Raw genomic sequence first — 26,292 nt, forward strand, 5'->3', positions numbered from 1 at the left:
AGGAACATTTATCATTTAACCTACCGCAGGAATAAAAGGACTTCCGGCTCAACTAGAACCAGGATTATGAGAACTAGGGAAACACTGTGGGGATTTTGATGCTTTTGTACTGATACATTTCATCTATAGAGTAATTAGCAATCACTTATTTTCAGAAGATTTATTTTATTTTTATTTATGTGCATGTGTGTATCCATGTATGTCTATGCTCACATATGTAAGGTGCCTATCAGCCCAGATGTGAGCATTGTATCCTGGAGTTGGAGTCACGGGTGTTTGTGAGCCACTTGGCATGGGCACAGGGAACTAAACTCCAGTCTACTACAAAAGCATTGAGTGCTCTTAACTGTTGCGAGCCACCTCTCTAAGTCCTGACAATGAATTTGTTAAAGTCTTTGAGTTGATTTTCTTCTCAGAAATTCATAAAATTTGCAATTTGTTTTCTACTCTTCATCTTGCTTTGAGGAACTAGATTCTAAAGGAATGCCATATTTAATGGTTCTACTAAAAATAATAATGAGCTGAATTTTTTAAGTCACAGTATTTCAGAAGTGTCTCAGAAAGCAGTCTAGGGAAAAGGTGTATCCTTGAAAGCTGAGCTGAGGGACTCTGAAGTTGCCAAACTCAGCTGAACTATCTGAACTATCCTAAACATTTTAAGTTTGAAAATAGGAGTGTGAGTATGGAAAAGAGCCTTTAGACCCCCCACCATCTATCTATCTATCTATCTATCTATCTATCTATCTATCTATCTATCTATCTATCTATCTATCTATCGGCACTGTTGCTTCTGTCTTGGCCAAAAATCCAGGAAGTAAAATCCCCCAATTATTTGAAGACTTGAGGTGCTCATAAAACCATCAGTATCAGTTTGGTTCTCCAAGCTGTAAAAACTGGGTTCATGTAATCCTGGAAGTTGCAAATGATTTGAGGTCAGAGTCAGCTGCATCAGCCCATGACAGTGTCCAAAATGATAGTAAGGAAGTTACGGAAAGTTTTGAAGAGCTTTAAGAAGAGGACAGGCCGTCTGCTGCTCAAGATGCTGACAGTTCATCTACAGAGTCCAGCTCAGACCATTTCTGCTTGCCTACACATTCAGGAGGCAAGAAGGAAGATAAGCAGAATCAAATTGCAGCATGTCTTTTAAAAACAAAACAAACAAATCCTTGCTATCTAAGTTAGGACTACCACAGACAGGGGACTAGAGAAAACAAATTAAGTCAAGCCATATTTTCATGCCACTTTGAGATATTTTGGTTATGAGCCGCCTCTTACAAGGCTGAAGCATCTATATAGTTTCAATCCTTTTCATATGATTTCTTAAACAGACACTTTCAATTCCATTTAAAACTGTAAAATATGTCTCGCTCTCTCTTTTTTTAACCAATCAACAATTGAATGCTGTTTGTATATGAGGAGTAAAGTATAGATGACAGTGATATGAACGGTGTCTCCTGACATCTAACATCTTCTGTCCTAGATAGAAACAAGGATCTAGCTACACAAAGATTTCAATCAAAAAATTAGGCTCAATCCCCAGGGTCCGATCTGGTTTTTCCTGTGTGCTCTCCTCAGGCGTTTACAACTCTACGGTGCACTTTCCACTGCTTTTCCTGAGTGATCTATGTTGGAGCCTTCAGTCACACACGATGTCCATGCTTCAGTATTCCTCAGTTTTTCTTCTAAGTCTCAAGCCCTGATGATCCTCATCTCTGTAAGACCAGCCCCTTTGTTGCCCAACAGCTCTATGGTGATGGCTGATCTCCACCCTGGCCAGAACAGGGCTTGCATTCACTTCCTCACTTTCAATTTGCATCTCTCTTATCAGAATGAAGTCGGTAAAGATTTTCTTTGTCAAGATAGATTAACTTGTCACTTGGTCCCTCCTCAGAGAGCTGAGGTATATTGTCCCAGGGCATCCTTATCTCCTTACGTCACCATTTATCTTTGCTATTTGGGGGGGGGGCTGGCAATTGAACCCAGAGCCTTACATATGTTAGCTGTATAGTGTTTACCCGTAGGCAAGGGCCCCCAGAAGTCTCACATTTGATGTAAAGCAGCCAGCCTCCTTCGAGTCCACATAAGGCGTTTCTTTTGTACATTTCATAGAAATACTGCTGGTATTTGAATATCCTCTAAAAGACATACTAAAATCTAATTGCCATCGTTATAGTATTAAGAGAAATCACGTTCCTATCAAAAAGGATTAGTTGGCCCATTTGTCCTGACTCACCAAACTGTACTTGCCAGATGCTGAAACCCAGATCCTGAACTTCTGTCCTTGGCACCAGGTTCCAAATGAACCTGCAATGCTTACAAACCACCCAGCCTGTGGCATTCTGTGCCAGCAGCCCAGGACAGACTTACACAGATAGCTTATGCCCATCCATACCATTGCCTCATTAATATACTTTTTCCTTCTGTCTTGTTTTTCATTTTTTCCTAATAAACTATGGAAATTACTCCCCTATTAGCCTCCTTTTTCTTTATTCTTCAAATTCTTGACAATATTTTTTCTCCTAAAGAACTTTTAGATTCTCTTCTATATTCTTATTTCTCTCACAGTGGTTTTGTTTGGTTCCATATTATTTTTTTTTTAAAAAAATCTGTCTGCCTACAGCCCAAGAAAGCCTTAAGTTCCTTCCCTCATAATTGTATACTTTACCTAACAGGCTGCTGTGCTTTCTGTTTTGCTATGGCTTAACTCTTGACTTTTTCCCGACATCAGAATCCGATCACCTATGTGTAACATCTAAAAGTTGGAGCTTGCTGGTCAACCTCTCTAGGGCTCCTTCCTCAAATTTACTGATTTTCTCTCCAACAACTTCTCCACCTGTCTTATTTCTTCTTAAAAATATTTTATTATTTTACGTGTATAAATGATTGTCTGCATATATGTCTATGTACCACATTTGTGTCTTGTGCCTGCAGAGGCCAGAAGAAGGCATTGCGTCTCCTGGGATTAGAGTTGCAAATAGCTATGAATACAAATAATTATGATGCTGGGACCTGAACTCAGGTCCTCTAGGAGAGCAACAAGGGCTCTTAACAACCACTGAGCATTTCTGCAGTACTCAAAACTGTATTATTTACGATGCTGGTTCTTATCATTTATTTACCTAGCATTCTGAGTACTCAATTTTATAATCAGCGAATATCCATTGTGAGCTTAATATGTGTTCATTAGCAGTCCTAGTTCCTTGGAACAACAAACTGAAAAAAAAAAGAATGGGGTTCTTGGCTTTGTGGAGTGAGCAGAGACACACAATGAACGTAACTCAGCAAGATGAATTTTGGTAGAGAAGAGTTCCATAAAGAAAGTTGAAAGATGCTTGGTGTAGTGGCGCACACTTTTAATCCATGTGGGGCAGAGGAAGGTGGATCTCCATGAGTTTCAGGCTACCCTGAGCTACACAGTAACGTCCAGGCCAGCCAGGGCGACATAGTGAAACCCTGTTTCAAAAGTAAATAAATGAGTGAATCAACAAAAAATAAGTAAAAGTTGAATGAGACTACTACTGTGAAGAGGGGAGCTGAGTGGTAGGACTGCCACATCAGGAAAGAAACTTGTCAACAGAGTCTAAACACAGAAGTGCCAATCAAGCAAGCACTCCTACACGAAAGCAGGAGAGAGTGCGGCGTTCTCACAGCATGCTGACCCCCTGGCTTCATTTATTCCAGCTTCACTCTAGCTTCTCATGTCTGTCCATTCCTGTCTGCTCATGTGGAGTGGCCTTAGTGTTTACCCATCTAGGATGCATTTCCTCCATGGCTAAGCCTTTACAAACCCTCTCGCCCCTATAGTCCCTGATCCAGTGCAACTCAGCCCTAACGGCAGAACTTCTTTCTGAACGCGAGACTCTGTGCCACGCCCTCACTTCAGAAGCCCCCAGTACCCACTGAAATCACAAACTTGGGATTTAATATTCAAAGTTCCCAATGATTTGACCTTAAAATATCTTTTAACTCTTTCCTGCGTGTTGGCAGGCCCAAGATACTAACTTGTTTGCAAAGTACATCCTTAAACGCTTCTGTCTCCATAAGGCCCACAGCGTTCGCGTGGATGCCGTAATTGTCATCTCCTCACACACAACACGGAGCAGTCGCTCCCCTCCCAGCTCTGTCTCACTCCATCGTTTCCTTTAAGACTCTTCAGAATTCTCTGTTGTCATCCCCAAACAACTTTATCCCCACTGGCATGTGTCACATAGACTTGGTCCAGGAGTGAGGTTATGTGTCCATCCATCTCCCTCTCTTCACCCCACGCTCTGTTGCAGATGTTGAGGGCAGTTAACCACGTGTTCTTTACCCCTGTGCTAGCACAGCGCCTCACACGTAGCCGGCGTTAAATATTTGCTGGACAGATGAAGGCATTCGGCAAACCTGAATCTGATTAACTAATATTTATTTCATGGTACTCCAAGTGTTTTCCTTTATATCATTCCTCTGCCTCATTTCTCCTGAGAGCTGTATGTGCAAAGACAGAGCAGGGAGAAAATGCAGTTTGTTTTGAAACAGTCTAGTTAGTTTTAATCTGGTTGAATGATTAAACGTTTATATCGAAGAGCGTTAGAAACGATTGGGTAGTGAGTACACTATGCAATAAATAACTGTTGGTGAACTACTAATTGTCTTTCCACTCAGGATCCATAAAACTTCTTAACATATCCCAGGGCCTAGGTATTACAATCTCACAACCAAAGAAGCTGACACTTACCACATTACTGCATGTTCTGTATCGAATATTTCTTCCTTCACAGCTCCTAGGCCACAAAAAGAAAAAAAATGAATATTTATTACTACCCAAGAATGGCTCAAAGTTTGGACCAATTTCCTCATACAATCTATTCTTAGTACTAACAGTTATGTTTTTTCTTCTAAATAGATTCTTTAATACACTAAATCAAATAGTCTAAAGAAGTTGGATGTATAAACTGATTTCTGTATACAAGTTGAAATTAAACATTTATTTTGCTTTAAAGTTAAGAGACCTGAAGAAGATACAGTCAATATTTCAGCGTGGATAAGAGAGAGATGACCACCAGGCCCCATCCTCAGAGGAAGAGGGCTTAGCAGCTGATGGCTGCCGAGGGAGGGTGAAGCGGTTTTCTTCAGGGGTGTGGCCTACAGTAGATTATCCAAGTCCAGTATATAGCCCTTTGCCCATGCACACACAGGCAGCAAACGGGCAACACTGAATTCAGTGAGCTGTAAAAGTGGGGGGGTATTAAGTTGAGAGGAGGATGTGGAGGTAGGTGGTTGGGAAGGACTGGAGGTAGAAGTGATAGTATATATAAGTATAAAGTGTATGTGTGAATGAAAGTCTCAAAGAATAAATAAAAGTATTCTATTTAAATCATACATCACTATCACTTCATTTCCTTTCATGCAAGGCAGAGGATATTACATCACTTACACAGTTTCATAGCCTGTTTTGTTCCTCTACTTGAAGATCTTTTGATGGAGAAGGGTCATCTGTCTATGTGTTACTTTCATTGGTTAATAAAGAAACTGCCTTGGCCCTTTGATAGGACAGAAAATTAGGTAGGCAGAGTAGACAGAACAGGATGCTGGGAGGAAGAATACAGTGAGGCAGTCGCCATGACTCTCCTCTCCGAGACAGACGCAGGTTAGGATCTTTCCTGGTAAGCCACTACCTCGTGATGCTACACAGATTACTAAACATGGGTTAAAGCAAGTTGTAAGAATTAGTTAATAAGAAGACTGAGCTAATGGGCCAATCAGTTTTATAACTTATGGAGATCACTGTGTGATTTTCTTTGGGACTTGCTGGCTGTGGGGTACCGGGTGGGACAGAAACCCCAACAAGCCGGCCCCTCATGTTACAATCTTTTTAGAGAAATTAAAAAATTCATTCACTGTGTGTGTATGTGTGCATGGTGCACATGTGGGCGTGTGTGTGTGTGTGTGTGTGTGTGTGCTGTGCTGTAATGTACATATGAAGATCAAAGAACAATTTGCAGGAGTTGGTTCTCTCTTTTTACTTTACAGGATCTAGGAATCAGACTCAGGTCATCAAGTTTGTTTGTAAATATCTTTACCCACTGAATCATCTAGTTTGCCCTCCACTAAAATGTTTTTTGAAGATTTCCCCCCATGCTATCAAAATAATTTTACAGTAAAGATACTGTATTGACTGCTATATAATATTTCATCAAATGAAACAATTTATAAAATAAGATGCATTCCTTGTAATTACGCAATTTCATAGGATTCCATAAATGAAAGCATGACAAATCATCTCTATGAATAAGTATTTTACAAGTTTCTGACCATGTCTTTAAAATAGATAAATTTCTGGAAGGAGAATTACTGAACTAAAGGGAATAAACTTTGGTAAGGCGTTTGCAAATGATTGCCAAATTGCATTCCATAAAGGGTGTGCTATCACACACTTCAACCAGCCCTGTGTGGGAGTTTCCATCTCACTAAATTCTCAGGAACAAAAATAATTGGTTTTTGCTAAGACATTCAGTGATGACAATTCATGAACAATAGTGCTATACTCTTTTTAAGTAAACCCACACTTTTCGGAAAGCAAGGGAAATTATTTTAGGAAATGTTCAGAGAATCATGCAAATTGTAAACAGGTATGGCATCCCAGATCTAATTTTAAGTTTTGTGTTTATTAGTTCTTCCCAATTTACTGAGCAATAAGATTTGACCTTATCAAATGTGGTGAGACCATTGCATTGATTTTAGGGATGAGATAATGCCTCAGGAGGATGGTCAAAGCCCCACAAATCCTAAGTGTTGCAGTGATACTGAAACAGGGCCGCCTGGCTTAGGGATTTACGATCAATCCCACCTTGTTTGATGCTCCCACTTTAGCAGCATCTTGGAACTACTGTTACACTTTGGGAATAAAATGACTTTGCAAAATGCAAAGTCATGAATATGACTTGGCCATATAATTAAGCATAAAAATAGTGATTGTGGTAGGTCTTAAAAAATGTCAACAAAAAACAAAATAGCATCTGGAAACACAGTTAAGCAATTACAGGCTGTTTAAAGCGTAAAGATGAGGTCAACCCAATTTAACTGCTTTAATAAACATGAAAATTAGAATGAGAAATGGAAGGCATCCAAATTGTCGGAAAAGGGAGAATCAACAAAGATGTATGAGGTCAATGAGACCAGCAATGTTCTAGAGCCAATGAACTTGAAGTTGGTCAGCGGCCAGACTGCTGTTGTTGCCTCAATGGATAATAATACTGAATGTTCAGCTCACAATAGGAGAATCCCTCCCTCTTCTGACACCATGTAGGCCAAGATGCTCTTACAGGTCCTCACCACAGAACAAGACAAAGAATGCAACTTGAATATACTGCTTCAATAATTGAAATTAGCTTTCTTCCAGAGATTTTTAACCATAATTAAATATGCAGAATTTATCAGAATAATCCTTAGAATAGGGAGATTTCATATAATATAAATGATTTGCTGAAATATTTCTGATTAAGACAAAGCAAAAGCAAAAACAGAGGAAATTTTAAAAATACTTTTCAAAGAATATCCTGCCATTAGCTAGCATTTAATATTTATTCATAAACTACTTATGCTCCTAAGCAACTTCTTTTTCAAAGCTATGTTATGATTTAGTTGATTGTCCATTTAACTTGACAAAAGTATGATATTAAAGTAACAGTGTTCAAGTTTGGCAAAGTGTTTGTTCATTACTACTACTAATTAAAGGTTTCACATGACAGGCAAGTGTTCTACTACTGAGCATATCTCAATACTTTACAAGATACTCATCATTGAAAGACATCATCAAAATGTGGATAATAGATTATAGTAGAAACACTCTGGACCAGTGTTTGCTTATTATCTTTAACTTTTCAACAATTCCAAAGTTTTATTCTTCTCACTTAACAAATGAGAAAACTGAAGTTGAGGGTATTGAGCCTGCTTAAAGCTACATACACAGAGAAGAGATCCAGAGATTTGGAACCCTGGGCTTGACTAACTCCAAAGTACAACACAGGAAAAGGAGCAAGATGTGAGGAGGATGTGTAAGATACTAACACTTGATAGGACTCTGGAAAGCTAGAAAGGGAGTTGGCCTGAGGGTGAGCTTTATCTTATTGGTACCATATGCATTTATCTGCTGATTCTCAATTCTGGTAAATCTACTTCCCATAATGCAAACCTACACACACACACACACACACACACACACACACACACACACTGGACCATCTCCAAAAGAAACACATTTATCAATAACATGCAATATGGAGTACTTCAGTGCAGAGATGCTCATTTTTAAAAAATCAAATGTATTATAGAAAAATATAGATTTTCCCTAAGTCTCAAAGTTACTCTTCCACCACAAGACTTAATTACTGTCCAGTATGAATTTCTTCATCATAGGGCATTTGTCTAGACACAAAGCCTCAACCTAGAATTAAGTCGTTTTTCCTTCCTTTTGTCTTCCTTCCTTCTCTCCTTCCTTTCTTCCTTTTTCCCTCCCTCCTCCCTCCCTTTCTTTCCACTTCCCTCCCTCTCTTCCTTCTCCATCCCTCCTTTCTCTTTTTGAAGTTTATTAATCTAAAACAACTGAGTGGGTTCCTTCATATTTAGGTGAATTAGACTTCACCTGTAGGATGAAAACCAACAGAAACTTCAGTCTGAACAGTTTCTGAGAAATGTGAGGGCTTCAGTGAGCAGGATTCCCAGCAGCGCACTCTCCCAGTGCAAATGGAAACACCTAAGAAGACTGGGCTGCGGCAAGTACTGTACCAGCTGAGCTCAGAAATGGGCTCAAGTATCAAATACAAACACCAAATACATCACAATCCCAAAGTGACCAACCAGGAAGTCCCATACTTGTTTGTCTCAGCACCGTACTCTTAGCCAGCCACTTGACTCAAGCTCTTCTCTCAAAGAATGGAAATACCCCAATCACAATCTATTCGTACGAGCTATAAGTCTTTAATTCTCCTTTAAAAATACCAGTGTGGACTCTGGGCAACTTTTTCTCTAACATGCAAGAAACCCTCAGACTCCTGCAGTTCCTGGTTTCATTGTCTTAGTTTCAGTGATCATAGTTTAGCAACCTGAGATGACAAAGATGGGAAGAGTGTGATCCCAACACGGGCTCATTCACACATGGGGCTCTCTGTTCAGGCAGCTTAGTCAGCTCTAACGCTGCAGAGGAGCTGTGCCCTCTCTCAAGTCAACTGCTCTGAGATCACCTGCGGGAACCCAGTGTATGCGGACTATACCAGAACAGTTCCTTTCAGGAGATAACGTGATACCAAGCCACTCAGCTCTTGAAGAGACAGGCCACCAGAACTTGTGGGTGTGTGTCAGTCTACCCCCAGGTGCCCATTGTCTTAATCTAGGTTTGAAGTGGATGCTGAAAACCCTGTACCCGGCCTGGTACTGGTGCCTATGCGTAACAGAAGGGGACATCTGGTCTTACCACACAAGGCAGAAAGATGAGTGTGACCCCCGGCCACATGGCACATGGTCCAGTGATCTCAGGGTCTCCCCTTTCCCTTTGGCTCTGTTTTATGCCTGCATTTATGAAAGCTATCCATTCAAGTGCTGCCCCTTTGCTCTATAAATCTCTTATATATTCTGTCCCAAAATAATTGGGAATATTCTATTATTACTGTTTAGTGACTACTTTATTAATATTTGAGATCTGAATTGTCTTAAACAAACCACAAGTGAATGTATAGTAGCTCTGGACCTTGATCTTGAGCCTAACTCTCTCTACCATGCACTTCCAGAATCACCTACTCCAAATATTAAGAAATGGGCTTACAAAATTCTTCATGATCAGTAACATGTAATTTCGTAGCACCTGCCTATGGAAACCTAATCTTAGTGAAAGGTATCTTTAATTTTCTTTGTAGCTACACTTAAGGTTGCCCCTCCCCCATTTGAGCGCAAACTTCATTCAAAGCCACTCAAATTCAGCAAATAATGTGCCCCTAATATACACAATCACTTTCAAAAGCACATGACAACATCTTTATTCTGTGAGCATGCGGTTGAAAAGTCCTTCCATCCCATGCAGAACATCCGTCTGTTTTCCGCTGCCTCTTTCATAAATGATACATCAGTTTTCCAAACAGCTTGGCATCGAGGAGGACACTTATATCCTGATATCTATGCAAGCCAAACTATTATGACAACTTAAAGAATGTATCTTTCAAAGATGCTTTCTGCTGTAGCAATGCAAGGAGGCAGGCTGCCTGGTGCCCTCTTCCAGTCATCTGGCACACCAAGGCGTCACAACCATAGGCTCCAAAGTGGCCCAAGGAATCCAAAGTCGATTCCACATTAAAGCTGCCTTTTCAAAGCAATTTTAAACTGACGGAGGGGCTGGTGGGAACACAAATTAGGAGAGTTACAAGAATTTGTTACATATTTTTGTAACCTCAGTTTTATATTTCAACACTTCTGCTCTATAACAACTTCCCGTTAGAAGCACAGACTAAAGGCACTGCCAACTTGGAGCCCCTGACTTTTGTATATAGAGAGGGAGGGGGAGGACGGGAGGGAGGGATGGAGGGAGATTAAAAACTAATGGGGAGGCTAAATTAGATATAAATGGAAATTAAATAGGTTGAGAGAAAGCACTGTAAGTTGGCCCTCGCTGTGGCTCTGAGATCTCCTTTCAACCCCAGACAATTAAGAAGGTTTCTGGACTTTTGGCAGATTCCTGAGGCACAGTTAGGGGGCTATAGCGCTGCTAAATCTAAGGTTAGAGACAAGCAAGAATCTTCTCTGCTGAAGTCTGGAGTGTGTTGTGTGAGTTTTGAATGGTTTTATTTGCTATTAAGAGTGTTTGCTACATTTTAAATCACAGTTAGAAAAAAATCACTGCCAAGTTGTTTCCCCACACAAGTTTGATTTTACATATATGTCCTGTTCTTCAAGGAAGGATGCGCTACAACAAACCAGCAAGCATTCACAAACACGGGGCGGGGTATAAGAGCAAGAGGTGCACATGTGTGATCAAAGAGTAGGGAAAGGGAACAGCAGGAGCAGCCATATTGTAAACCATAAGGGTTGTGTCTTCCTGGGCGATGTCAGATACTGTTTAGCACGCGCTGCTGAGACCATCTAAGGGGACCACATGCAGCCAACACTCCCACAGCAAAAATGAACCTCTGGACAGTGCTTCCTGGTTAAGGAGTTTTGTTTAACACTTCCGGTTTAATGTCATTGAGCACATTTACTGAACACTGAGTATAAGCCAGCAGGAAGGAAGACATTGAGGAAGATGCAAAAATTATGAAGTCCCCTCACTCTCAGGAAAGTTATTCGTTAGCTGAAACAAACTGACGTTAATCAGAAAAGCACACGCAACAGTGGAATGCAAAGGAAATGAATGGGTACTGCCTGGATTTGATCTACAGAAGGAATCTGGAAAGGAGCAGAAAGAAAAAAAAACCTTTGTAGAGACGCCTGAGGTGGGGTACTCTGCAAAGGGTCCCATGAATGTGACCACAGAGAGAACTGGAGAACAAGCCCTCTCCTCCACCTCCTGTATCCCCAAATTCAATGACCCTTCTATGCAGTTAGGTAAACAGGCCCAACATTAATGAGTATCTGTTACATACAAGGTAGGAAGAGAAGATAAAATCATAGACAGTACCAAGCATCTAGAGAGGATGGTGTCATGCAAGGAACTAACACGGCCAAACTCTGTGAAGGCGGTCCATATCACTTTGTAGACACAGTCCGGTGTTGAGGGGTATTGTTGGAGCTGGCTTTAAGGATCACTGAGCAATCTAATTAAATACCATGGCAGGGCAGGTACTGTAGGTGTCCTGGACTTCACTTCAGGACAAGAGGCCTAGTGACCATAATGTCAAAGCACTAGAGCACATGGCTCTGCAGCTGCCCAGGCAGTTGCTCATTTTCAGAAAATCTCATTGTGTCTCTAGGTGATCTATGTGCCTGCTTTATGAGGCACAGTGTTAGCAAGATGCTTAGTGTACTGTTAGCATTCTGCTGTTGTGGGAGTAACTTCCGCTGCCTCAACCAATAGTCGTTGAAATACGAGCCCACAGTGCAGCGGGGAGCGACTTCCACTCCGTCAGCCAATAGCTGCTGAAATACCAGCCCACTGGGGCGTGGTATATTTCTCTTTTAAAAAGAGAAGCAGATCCAGATCAGACTCTCTTGGTTCCGGCTCTTGGTTCCGGTGCTTGGTCCCGGTTCCTGCTCCAGCGACTAGGCTCCCTTCCTGACGGTTTATGGTGTATGTAAGTTTTACCCCCCAAAATAAATAACCCCTTAAAACATAACTGGTGTGGGATTGATTCGCCGATAATTTTCTGCAAACATTACCTAAAATCAGGGATGGAGGGAGAGAGGAAGAAGGAAGGAAGGGAGGGAGGGAGGGAGGGAGAAAGGAAAGGAGGTAGGACAGAACTAATGGCTAAAGAGAGAGGAGAGGAATAGGTGAAGGAAACACCATGAAGATAATTTCAAGCCAGGCAAAACTTGCAACATTTCATTTGTCCTAATTTTCGAACACCAAATCTTAATTAAAATCTTTCTACAACAGCTAGAGATGAAAGTTAAAAACGAAACCAAGTAGCTACCCAAGGGTATCACTTTTCCCTCTCCTCTGTGGCTGTCTTTATGTGCTGACACCAGGATGCCTTCTTACCCAGTGCTGTTGCTGTCTTTGAGAGATGGGGATTGGGGAGGCGGGGATGGGGTAGGGTGCTGCCTTTGGCCTGCCACCCACGTGTAGGATGGACATTCACACATGTCCTAAAGTTTACAGATGTTCTTATATTTGTTTGATCGCCAAAAGAGAATAAAAATAAAAACAAATGTGTTTTAGCAACACATCCAAAGTCTCCATCTTCTCCATGAGGTAAACGTTTCTTATGAAAATCTAGTTCTCTCTCTAATAGTCTCACCAGCTATAACACTTGAGCTGAGAATTTATGAAATATCTTGGTCAGAGAAAAAGCTCATCAGGCTTTCCATATCCCACAGATGTCTAACAAATTGGGGTCCTGGACAATTTACAATAGTTTTCCTTCAGTCATTTCTACTGGGCTGGTCAATGTAGCTCAGTTCTAGAACACTTCCCCAGCAAACGCCAGGCCCTAGCTGATATATTAAGAACAATTTTGTATCCCTTTATCTACCCAGCAGCAAAACGGGCTGTAACAATACATCTGGAATGAAGGTGTCTCTTTTTCAGGGTCACAGAGTTTGATTCTTAAAGATGAACGTCACCTTCGACATTCTTTCAACACACATTTACCGAATTCCTATATTGTTCCAGGCAAGGAGAGCTTATCTTCAGTGGCCACACTGAGCCCTGTCTAGTGAGTGTCACACAGAGGGAAAAGACTGGAGCCAGGATCTGAAGTCAATTGTTTTTTGACAAAGAAAAGAGATCATTTGCAAAGCGGATGACAACTGTCTCAGAGGTAATGGAACTTCCACTTGGGAGTTTTAATCTTTTAACCTTTTTCAGGCTTTACGCGGACTGAGAGTCCAATCACAGCCCCAAGGTGGAGCCTGGCTCTGTAGCTCTCCGAGAGAGCAAATGGTGTGATGATCATGCATGGATCTGCTCTCACCTAGGGCTCCACAGTTATCTTTCCTGCCCTTAGGTAAAATATCTCCCAGCAGTGTACATTATTTCAATATTTTTATTTTTCTCTTAATATCTAAGCCCTCCTCATATATGTATCCATCCTTTATCTGCCTAGCTACTTCTCTGTCGTTTATGTCACTGACTAAAACTAAGCAAATCAGTTTCATAACTCTTTGTTTTCTTTAAAATATTTATTTTGAAGATTTTATACATAAATACAATGTATTTTCATCATATTGACCGTCTGTCCCTTCAAACTCTTCCAGTGTCCCCCACACTTTCTCAAATTCATGTATGAGTCCTCTATAATTATTATTATAACATATAATATATGCCTTACTGCATCCAATTTGTATTGCTTGTATATGTGTGGGTATGGGGTTGACTACTTGGGCATAGGCAACAGATCTTGGAGCTTGCCTCTGAAGAAAATGGATTTTTCTTCAACTTCTTGTAGCTCTCCAAATAGGGGTGAGATCTTGAGGGCAGCCCCTTCTGTCCAGGGTGGGGGATGTGGAATGGTGTGACTTTCTGATGGTCTTTTTCAGGCAACTGTATTTTTGAGAGTCCAGTTAGGCAGAACCAGAAAGTACTTTCCCTTCTTAGCTATACAGTCCAAGGGAACCAATCGGATGAATGGTGAATGAACATAAGAGAAGAGCGAAAAACTCACATCCTCTATAAGAAGTTAAATAATATTTTTAGAGGGAAATGTCTTAGAAATTTTACATAAACCATACAACCCCTGAGACACTGCTCCAGTCAATCACCAATAGCATCAGAAGCTTTTTTTGTTGTTCTGTTTTAAGACAGGGAGTCATGTAATCTGGGCTCCTTTCGAACTAGCTATGTAGGCAAGTATTATCTTGAATTTCTGATTCTCCTCTTAAGTACTGAGGTTATAAATATGCAGTACCATGACTAATGATCTGGCTTAAAGGACCATTTTACTAAGCTTAATCTACTTAATCTATGTACTGAAAGAATATCTCCAAAATCACTTGGTATATTTACCACATGGGTACAGTTGACCTTGATTGTACATCTACCCAGAAACGTCATCCTTGTGGCCCACAGGGATCACAAATCCATGCCTCTCTTCCATATAGCAGAGGGTCACTTTTTGAAAACTGGAGTGAGGAATTTTAGCACAAAAGGAAGAGAATTGCTTCTTTTCTTCATTATTCAAATTTAAAGGCAAAGCTTCATTTTTTTTTCTTAATTTGATATGTAGTTCTAACCCAAACACACATCAAATACCACTTAAAGAGCTTAAAAAATCCTAATGACAGGGTCTACCTCCACAGATTTTTTTTTTTTAAAAAAATTGAATTGGTCTCCTTAGAGGCCAAAATATTTGTGTTTTCCAAAGCTTTCTCTGTGAGTTTAAAGCAAAGCTAGGGCTAAGAACTACCTCCATAGCAAAAGAAGGAATACAACACATGCCATATCAACAGATATAGAAAAACTGTTCAGTCTTTCATGATAAAACCCCCCAGAAGTGTCCCTACTACCTTTTCCTGCTCATTCTTCTTTTGACTTCTATTTAGTCCCTTTTACACTCTTCTGCTTTCAGAGTCTTTTAAAGTCAATTAATATGAGAAAAAAATCATATGACATCTATTTTTTGTGTCTGTTTCTTTTTGCTTAACATAATGGTTTCCAGTTGCATCCATTTTCTTACAAAGGATATGATTTCATTCTTTTTTATGACTGCATAAAACTCCATTGCATATATTGCATGTATTCACATATGGATAAAATTATATACATACATATAATTTCTATTGATAGGCACCTACGCTGATTCTATAACTTAGTTATTATGAATTAAGTTGTGATGAGCAAGGTATGCAGGCACAGCTTTTACATGACTTCACTGCTGTTGGACACAGGCCCAGGAGTGGTAAACTGAGCAAACCGAAACCTTCATACTGTTTTCCATTGAGGGTATACAAATCTGCATTCTCATCAACAGTGCATAAGTGGGTGTTCATGAAAAGGAACACTTGCGCACTACTGGTAGGAGAATAAAATAGTGTCCCATATGGAGTAAAGTAAGCAAATCCCTCAAAATATTAAAAATAGAAATACTACATGGTCTGGAAATCCTTTATCTAGACACTTGCCTTTCAGTAGTAAAATCAATATTGAAGTGGTGTGTCTGTAGTCTCATGCACACTGCGGCACTGAACACAGTAGCTAAGATGTGGAATGTCACTGTTGACCAATGGATTGGTAAAATATGGTAATTTCATACAATAGAATATTAACCTGCCTTAAAACGAAGAAAATCCTGTCCTAAGTGGTAACACAAATGAACTCTGAGGATACTGTGGTCAGTGCAATAAACAAGTCACAGAGGACAGACACTCCATGATTCCACCTAGGGAAGATGCATAGAATAGATTAACTGATAGAAATAGAACCCCTGTTTGCTAGGAGCACAAACGAGAGGGAAAAAGAAAGCTGCTATTCAACGTGTCGAGTTTGGGTGATACGACATCCATAAGTTCTAAAAATCTGCTTCGAAGACTCTCAGTATATCCAACAGTACTGTTTTTTGTATTGTTTTCATTTTTTGAGCTATATATTTTTTCCCTCTTCCTTTTCCTCTTCTCCCCTCTCCTTCAACCCTTTCCCAAGGTCTCCATGCTCCCAATCTACTCAGGAGATCTTGTCTTTTTCTGCTTCCCATGTAGATTAGATCCATGTATATCCCTCTTGGGGTCCTCTTTGTAGTCTGGGTTCTCTGGGATTGTAATTTTAGGTTGGTTTTTCTTTAATTTATGTCTAAAACCCATTTATGAGTGAGTACATGTGATATTTGTCTTTCTGGGTCTGGGTTATCTCACTCAATGTGATGTTTTTTAGATCCATCTATTTGTCCATAAATAAGATGTCATTATGTTTTTCTGATGTGTAGTATTACATTGTATAAATGTACCACATTTTCCTTTTCCATTCTTCAGATGAGGGGAATTTGGATTGTTTCCAGGTTCTGACTATGACAAATAATGCTGCTATGAACATAGTTGAGCACATGTGCTTATGGTATGATAGAGCATCCTTTGGATATATACCCAAAGTGGTATTGCTGGATTTTGAGGTAGGTAGTTTCCTAATTTTCTGAGAAATTGCCATCCTGATATCTAAAGGGACTGTACCAGTTTGCACTCCCACCAGCAATGGAGAAGTGTTCCCTTCATCCCACATCCTCTCCAGCATAAGTTGTCATCAGTGTTTTTGATCTTGGCCATTCTTACAGGTGTAAGATGGAATCTCAGCATTGTTTGATTTGCATTTCTCTGATGACTAAGGATGTTGAACATTTTCTTAAGTGTCTTTCAGCCATTTTAGATTCCTCTTTTGAGAGTTCTCTGTTTAAGTCTGTACTCCATTTTGTTATTGGATTATTTGGTTTTTTTGATGACCAATTTCTTGAGTTCTGTATATATTTTGAGTTCTATATATATCAGTCCTCAGTCTGATGTGGGGTTAGTGAAGCTCTTTTCCCATTTTGTAGGCTGCCATTTTGTCTTGCTGACCATGTCCTTTGCTTTGAGGAAGTTTATCAGTTTCAGGAGGTCCCATTTATTAGTTGTTTCTCTCAGTGTCTGTGCTGCTGGGGTTCAATTTAGGAAGTGGTCTCCTGTACTAATGCATTCAAGTACACTTTCCACTTTCTCTTCTATGAGGTTCAGTGCGGTTGATTGTATGTTGAGGTCTTTGATCCACTTTGACTTAAGTTTTGTGCACAGCATTAGATACGGATCTATTTTCATTCTTCTACATGTTGATATCCAGTTATGCCATTTGTTAAATATGTTTTTTTCCATTTTATATTTTTTGCTTTTTGTCAAAAATCAGGTGTTTGTAGGTGTGTAGATTGAGATCCAGGTCTTCGATTCGATTCCATTGGTCCTCCTGTCTGTTTCTATGCCAATACCTGGCTGTTTTCACTACTCAAGAGTCCTGTTTTATATGGTTAAAGATACTAAGGGAAAGATTCACATTAAGCTTTCTTACTACAGTTTAAAGAAGATTACTAGTGCCAAAGAGGTAGTGCATATGTATGTGTGTGTGTGTAGCATGTATGTGTGTGGGGGGCGGGTAGTGTGTATTGTGTGGGTAGTATGTATGTGTAATATGTGTGGTGGGGGTAACTGCAAGTTTGCTCAGCTAAGTCTAGGTTCAAACCTGAGTTATCTGCTTTACACTGCAAAGGCACAATTGCTTGAATTGACCTTGGTTTTATGGTACAAAATTTACTTCAGTATACTGTTGTTTTCTTATTTCTTCTTGAACTACAGATTTAGAAAATGAATGTACATTTTAAAATCACATATGTAAATTAAAAGCAAACTATGAAACACTGAAGTATCTGCTGTGTGTTAACACTGGAAAGAAAAAAGTAGAATACTGCTTATAGAGAAATTAGGAAAATAAAATAATTTCCTAGTTAATGTAGACAGTGTAGAAAATGATGCAGGATTAAAAATAACATGTATAAAAATAAATGTCTATCTAGTTTACTATTCACAAAATTGGGAGAAATCCTTTTCTTAAAATACTTCTAACTACAATTACTGTAAACACAATGATAAGATCTTAACTGACTTATTCCTAGAGGCTGACTCTTTTTCTTTGGGAGTTCTAGCTCTATTTGTTCCTAGTAATTTACCTGATACATGGTGAGAGTGTGATAAATATTGGATGAATGAATTAAAATTGGGAGGAAATAAAACTTTATAGGGGCTATTGAACAAACCAAATAAGGAATTCTTACATACACAGGGGTAGGGGAAGCATATTAAGAGTCACAAATTTCCAACATAACAAGTAAAGGTTTTAAACCAAGCACATTTCCCAACCATCTTTTATTCCAACAAACTGGTTTATGGGATAAACCATAAATTGGTCCTAAACATTCAGTCATTACCTTTTATGCACGTCTATCCTAAAAAAAAGATCATATCTTGGAACAATGCACTCCTAAGATATATAGCCTGGAATATTTGAAGTCCTGGTAATACGCTTAGACTAGGCATTAACCCAAAAAAGTAAGAGGAAGGCAACCTCAAACCTCTTAAACACATGTCCTCATGAGAATCTCCTCTCACAGAATGAAAAGACCACCTAATATGAATGGCATGCAGACTCAGACCCACTCTGAACTTGTATATCTTTCTTTAAACAAAAACTAAAATGTTTTTCAGAAAAATAAGGCTCACCACATACAACATTGGATGAAGAAAGGCACCTAGTTCTTGTTTCAGAGTTCACTGGAGCTACATGCTTTAAAATAATAAAATGAAACTCATGAGCTTTAATTGAATGATGAAGATAAAATGTCATTAAAAAGACAATAAGTATGCATTTAAGAAGCCAAATCTTATCATTGAAAAATTTTATTCTGGTATTTATACAATGTAGAAACTGCTTGCCAACTAAATTCTAAATTTATGTAAGTATCAATATTTTCATGGGGGAAAATCTGTGTTTGCAAATTCAAAGAATTTAGCTTACTTTCCCTAGAATAATTGCTATAAAAAGGGGTTTCAAATAATCTTCCCCATTCCTATGGAATAAGACTCCTTGAAGCTAATTATCTTAATTTTTCTGTGTTTATGTTGACATCATTCTGGCAGCACATCTTTTTGGAATAATACAATAATCTTATCATTTTTAGGCACTCTGCATAATGTAGTGATGATTTTTATCTCTTGCTCATCTGATAATTTTGTCTAACTCAACTATTCAATTCAAAATGTATTAGCTTTTGATAAATACCATCATTCTTTATAAGCACATATTTTTATCATTTATCTATATCTATCTATCTATCTATCTATCTACTGTCATCTATTGATCTCACTCAAGTACATTATTCAACCAGGATTTAATGAATATTCATATTCTTAATGTAACAATAAATATATAGAATTGACCATAGATTAATCAATTTGTTAGCTTAATTTAGCTTTTCAAAAAAATATATAAAGCTCTTATAATGTGTTTACGTCTTTTTAGACTAACTTTCCTCTTAAGAACATGCAGCTCTTTGACGCATCGCCATCTCAAATGAGCTGCAGTTTCCCTCCTGACCTTGGACTTGGCATGGACCAAACACAGTGGTACAGATGATGTTACTCATGGTATTAAATGCCCTAGGCATCTGGAACTCCTTATGGGCAAAGCTAAGAGAACTAACTAAAGACAAATCTGGAGTCCTCAGAGATGGCATGCACTATCAAATTTAAAAGAGAAAGTAGGAAGAAGAATTCACTATAAACATTTGGGCATAGTTTATGAGAAGGTGAGGAACTGGAGGGAGAAGAGGCAGGTTTCCAAGGCAGTTGGCTAATTATGTAATTTACTGGAGATAAAATAAAGTACCACCATGAAGTACAAGTGAAAAATAAAAAAAACAAATCTTATATTTCGCTTGGTGATGTAAGATAAGCAATAGCTACATTATCCGTGTTACTCAGTGAAACTGTATCTCATCTTCCAGAATTAGCAAAGGTTGTAGGGCCAAATGAGGGTTGCAAGTTGAAGCAACTATGATTGCTCCAATATCACATGTTAGGCAAATACAGCCCTATCTAGAAAAAGACGAGAAGAAGCCAGGGAAGGATTGTGCTCAGTCAGTGTCTTCTGGGACCTGGCTCTGCTAGTTGGTTGGAAGCTTTATTTTCACACTGCCTGGCCACTGACACCTTTTTCCACATAGTCATCAAATGAGCACTTGGCATATTCTCTGCTCGGGTTAAAGAAGGCTTTTTGCAAGCTTTCAGTATGCCAGAGGACACAACTGGCTCCAGAAACTGAGGCTGCCATCTATGCCATAAAATTTGGGAAATCTAACTCCATATATAGTTTTATCATGCTGGAAGTCAAATAATTAATATTTGATAGACCTAGAAAAATTCAGACTTGAAAATTACCTAAGAGTTCACATGGCCAGGGCTAGAAAATCAGCCCAGCCTTTGAATTCACAAGGTGAATTACTTAGATTTATCTGGCCTGGATTTGAATGCTGTCCATTAAATTCCTGCCACTCCTCACTCATCTGGTTGACCACCAATAAGATAAAATTGTATCTTTGGCTCTTTCCCAAATTACAAGGCTAGTGACTTGAATTAAGATGCTTACATTTGGAATGGAGAATTGAGAAAGAACCCGATAATTACTTCATCCTATAGAAAATAAGTAAGAAAGCCACAGATGTCCATTTATGATAGAGTGCCATGGCGGTCTCAGCACTTGGTCTTCCCTACATTTTATGCTTTTTTGGTGCATCCCTTTTGTCTCCCAGAGACTCTTAGTTTGGATGGCAGGAACCCATCAAATTCTGGGAAATTCATCTAGTACAGTTCGTTGGAGTATTGGGAAAAAATGGACCTGAAGTACATTGCCTACATAGGAATAGATAGATCCAGTCTAGATCAGCCAGCACCCGTCTACCCAGATGTGGGCTCAAGCCCACCCAAGTTCCTCAGACCCGCCTCACCGTGCCTTACCTTTACCTCATATTTCAGTGAAATGTCGTGGTTACTACACTGCATTATTGAGGCACTGAATAAATGACACACTGAATTGGGGGTTTCCTAACAACCTGGGGTGTAAGGAGAGAGAAAGGGTCAACAGCTACTGCAATAAATAGTATGGGTTATAGAGGGACTAGCTACAAACCTTCTAATATCAAATTGGTTTGAATCATAAAGATTAACCTCTGAACAGATCTGTCTCTATATTATACGAGTCAAATATTTCTCAATCCAATTAGAGATTAAGAGCCATATATAAATTGTTTAGTTATGGATAAATTTAAGAACATCAAAATATTTTTCACCAATATTATATTTTATTTTATACTATTTTTAATATTTTATTGCTTAGAGTTCTTTATTTTGCTGAAAATTTGAATTTTTGTGCCAGAGTAAAACTGACAGTTGATCTCTCTATTAGCTCAACTGAAGGTTTGGCTTTTTGAAACTTAAGGCTGTGACTTGAAAATTTGTTTCTAGTCTTAAAAATAAATTTTGATTGTAAGGAAAATACTAAGAAAGCAAAAGGTTGTTTAGGTTCATAAGAACTTAAAAGATGGTGGCAGTGATGTAATCTCCCAAGGTCCTCAGTAGATTCAATCTAGACTGGGGTAACAGAGTTCTGGTGGATGAGTGTTTCTGCATCAATGCCTGGGGAACTTGTTTTTGAAAAATACAGCATACTCTAGTTTTTTTATTCTAATAGAAACTATCCATGGTATTTCATGACAGTATGTTTTGTGACTAAACCATTGAGAATTTTCTAAAAAAAAAATAATAAGCATGCACATCACATGAGAACTACATTACTCTATGTAGATCTCCCAGAATCAATTCACCCCAGATACAAGTCAGTCTTCGTTTCTCTCTTTGTAAAATCTGTAGTGGGCCCATTGATGCTACCAAGGCATGAAAGGCTAATATGGTCCTATTTGGGGCTACTGTTCTCAGAAATCCTTCTTTAATCACAGATCAAATAGATGAGTCAATCTCTATATTGTTTATCTCAAGAAGCGGGGAATCTGAACAGCTTAACCTAAATTTATCCCCCCCAACACTGGTAAACTTTGTATGATTGAATTGCACATGGCCTTAGTACTTGACTCTTTGCTGAGTGACTGAGTCTTACTGTGATGTAAATGTATCCTCTACACTTCTTTTCAGTCTCACTCACGGAAAATTTCCAATACAAGATAACATTCACACCACTGGGGCATCAGGAAAGTTCCTTACACTGTCTTAGTTTCCTGAGTGACATGTTTTGGCTCATTCTCATTGAATAGTCAGGGATGCTAATTAGAGAAAACTAGATAAGAGGCACATCACAAATTTGTACATTTTGATGTCAGATTAGTATCAGTCATATTATCAGCATGCAGCATCATGTATGGCAGATTTAGTAAGCTTTTTTATGTTTCCGATTAAGAAAATAGGTGAATCACAAGTTGGAAAAATCTCTTCTATATGTTTAAGGTTCTGGTTGATAGGAAGCTGGCGTCAAAAGAATATGAACTTGCCAGTGGAGGCAATCCAATGAACCTATCAACTATCAGAGTGGACAAGTGTCGGGATTGGTTTTGTATCTTGCAAAGTATGCCTCCTGGTCATGTTTTGCAGTATTCAGCCCTTTCAATGAAAATTTCATAGGCATCAAAATATTCTCTTTGCTGGATCTTGAGATCCAGTGAGAGCCACCAATGAGGCTCCTAGTATTTCCTATACAATATGAAGACCCCATATGAGAAAACGGATGAATGCAACTCAGACCCCAATCTCAAGAGGGTGTCATGGTTATAAAAGAAATGCGGAAGCTCCCCCAGCTGACACCTCACTGCTTTCTGCCGTGTGTTTATAAAACCTGAAGGAGAGGAGTCAGAAGACGGCTGACAACACACAGGCATGATCAGTCAGACGCTCAGGGAACACACTGAAGAAAGCTGGATGACAGCTGCCGGAAAATAGCGAACGCCTCCAGTGTCAAAAACACGTGCAAAAGGGGGCTTTACATAGTGGAAAGGTCTGGTTCAGTTTGTGGGGGGGGTGCCCCACTCTTAGAACAGAGGAGCAGAGGGGATCAGAAAATCAGCACTGTGCTTTCAGTAACATTTTAAAGGGCAGAAGAGAGGAGAGAGCCAAACCTCTGGCAGAGGGAGAAAAAGCCACCAGGGAAACCCTGTCTCTTGGCACTTGGCTAGAGCAATCACTGGATGTCATTGCAAAGAAGCCCCTGCTGAGTCAGCTACTTGGTGGCCTGAGACCCTCTGGAAAACTACACTCCCAGGAAGTTCAAAAGAAGTGTCCCAAGTCCACACAGTGAAAGTCAGCCAGCAGAACGACTCTAGTTGCCAAGGAAGAAGCTCGTCAGAAGCACTGTGCAGGAGTCAGCCGAGAAAACTGATGAGAGCTGGAATCTGTAGGGAACTTGAGCTGAGAGTTCACCTGCTCTGGGGGACATGAAGACGGCTCCTACAGGGCCAGAGCCAACATTTGCAACACAACCAAGGAAGACAGGACCAGCATATAGGGCCCAACCTCCATAGGGATACCGGGATGTGAGTGTAGAATTTGCAAGTGGTCTCCTGAAGAACCGCCCATCGTTGTAACCAGCACCTTTGGCTCCGCCTGTGAAGGCTCAGTATCTGTAGTCTGATCTTCTGAAGGTCAGTCTGGTTGATAACGGCAAGTAGACTCAGGGGCATGATCAGCATCTCAGACACACTAAAGGAAGGCACAGAACTGGCAGCTCAGGAGGCTGGAAGCAGAAATCAGGCCAGGCTGCATTTACGCACCCATCCCCCATCTAGACCTTCTCACATTTACTCCTCCTTTACTTAGCACCCAGTGTAATTCCCCAGGCCAACTTTGGCCTGCTCTGTTCTTGTTCTCTCTCTGGGTCTTTTCCTCATCCCTCATCCTTTCCTTGTTCTACTTCTTTACATAAGCTTTCCTAAACAGCATAGCCTAGGCTGGTTTACAGAGTTTTCTGTGTCTCGGCCTCCTGAGATTTCCGATTGTTTTATTGTTTTAGGTTAGCTGGTTACATGTCTTTCCTTCTCTTTTCATTCTTTCTTTACCCAAATGGCTTCAATTCCTCCCCGTCCCTTTTATTCTCCTGTCTATGTATGTTTCCCTTCTTTTCTTTTTTCTTTATACTTAATACAAATCATTAATGTTAGTCTGCTTTTATTCTTTTTCACTTTTATGCATGGCAACTAATGCATCAGCACACATAGGACTACCAGCGTTTATTTACTTCTTAAAACGATTGGTGCTTAAAGGGTAATTGCTTTTTATTTGACTATTACTGTACATTCATAGTGAGTCTGCCCTTTGATAGTGAACTGATTTTTACAGAACTAGTCTGTCTCAAGGAGAAAGCTGGGGAACAAGCCTGGCAACCTGAATACCAGCCCAACAGAGGAAACCAACATTTCAGTCCTGCTATGACCTCATCCCTCTTGACTATGGACGCCTCTGATGAAAATTAAAGATGATTGAAGAAAAGATTGCAACCAATCACCCAATCCCTTATAAAACCTCAAAACAAAAATCATAAGAAACATGAGCAACCATGGTAACATGACTCCTCCAAAAGCCACTAACTCTGAATCAATGGCTCCAATGGCGCTAAATTAGGAAAAATCACAATGAATTCAAAAGAATGATTCTAAATATGCCAGAAGAAATCAAAGAGAAAACGAATTCTCAAAGCACACAAACAAACATCTAACTGAAAGAAGGAGGCTAGTAGAGAACACAAAAGTGAAGTCCAAGACTAAGAAATATGAAAGATAAAGAATTCTGAAAATGAAAACCCAACATGCCAAACCAAAAGCTCCATGGAAAGTCTTAGTAACAGAATGGGTCAAGGATAGACAGAGTATCAGTGCTTGAAGACAGGTAGAGAATCTGGGAAATTCAGAGACACTGAGAAAGATAAATATATTTTATTGTGTAATAGAACACACAAGACCTATAGGACACTACAAAAAGTTTAAATCTGCAGGTAATGGGCAAAGGAGGAGACAAATGTCAAAGGCAAGGGAAACATTTTAAATTTTTCTTTTACTGAAAATAGCTTATTTTCAATATATTATATAATATATCCTAATTACAGAGTCCCCTCCCTATCTCTCTACCTCTCCCAGTTCCTCCCCACCTCATCCATTCCCTTTCTGTCTCTCCTTAGAAAATAATAGGCTTCTAAGAGATACCAACAAAACATAACAAAATAAAATATAATAATATAAAACAAGAACCATCATATCAGAGTTGGATATGACAAACCAACATAAGGAAAAGAGCCTAAGAGAGGCACAAGAACCTACTCCTCGTTCACTTACTGAGGAGTCCCATAAAGACACTAACCTGGAAGCCATGATACACACACACACACACACACACACACACATATAAATTCAGTAGACCTGGTGCAGACCCATGCAGGTCCTGGGCCTGCTGCCTCCATCTCTGTAAGTTCAGAGGAACTTTGTTCAATTGATTTAGATCAGTGGTTCTAACCTTGTGGGTTATGCAACCCCCATAGGGGCCACATAAAAGATATCTTGCATATCAAATATTTATGTTATGATTCATAGCAGTAACAAAATTACAATTATGAAGTAGCAACAAAGTAAGTGTATGTTTGGGGATTAATCTATGACTCTTCAGATAATTGTGTTTTATAAAATTTCATGCATCCATGTTCAGTACATACATGTCTAAAATTATAATATCTTTGGTCAGTAAGAAGTGACCCTTTGACAAGATACAAGGTCAAAGCCCATTTTTTTCAGATATGAGAGCAGCGACGGTTTTGTGTTTCTAATTCCATTGGTTTGGAATTCCTTTTCTGTCTTTTCTCTCTAAAGACATGTGTCTTTATACATGTACCTTTGGTGATGAGGTATGTTTCCAGGAGACAAGAATTATAAACACAATTAAGAAATGATTGTATTATAGATAGAAAAGTGTTTACTATAGATTATAGAAGATCTGTACAGTGTTGTAACTGAGTACAGAAAGGCACAGAAAAGTTTTGAGTATTGGGAGTATAGAACCTTAGTAATTTATGGCAGAGCTGTTATTTTAAAAAAGTTAAAAAGCAAAAGTTAACAGCAATGC

The 26,292-nt window shown here is 39.3% G+C and overlaps 1 protein-coding gene across 5 annotated transcripts in view; it reads right to left on the reverse strand.

Annotated features, from left to right (window-relative positions):
- Nucleotides 1–26,292, reverse strand: part of Adamtsl1 (ADAMTS like 1) — a 924,007-nt gene that overhangs the window by 320,651 nt on the left and 577,064 nt on the right. For all 5 annotated transcript variants that reach the window (XM_087904876.1, XM_087904875.1, XM_087904874.1 and 2 more), the window contains one exon: nucleotides 4,718–4,763. In XM_087904876.1, coding sequence (XP_087761002.1) covers nucleotides 4,718–4,763 — 46 coding nt within the window. The remainder of the gene's footprint in view (nucleotides 1–4,717; nucleotides 4,764–26,292) is intronic.

The sequence above is a fragment of the Myodes glareolus genome, chromosome 3 (assembly GCF_982192425.1).
Source record: "Myodes glareolus chromosome 3, mMyoGla1.1, whole genome shotgun sequence".
NCBI lineage: Eukaryota > Metazoa > Chordata > Mammalia > Rodentia > Cricetidae > Myodes > Myodes glareolus.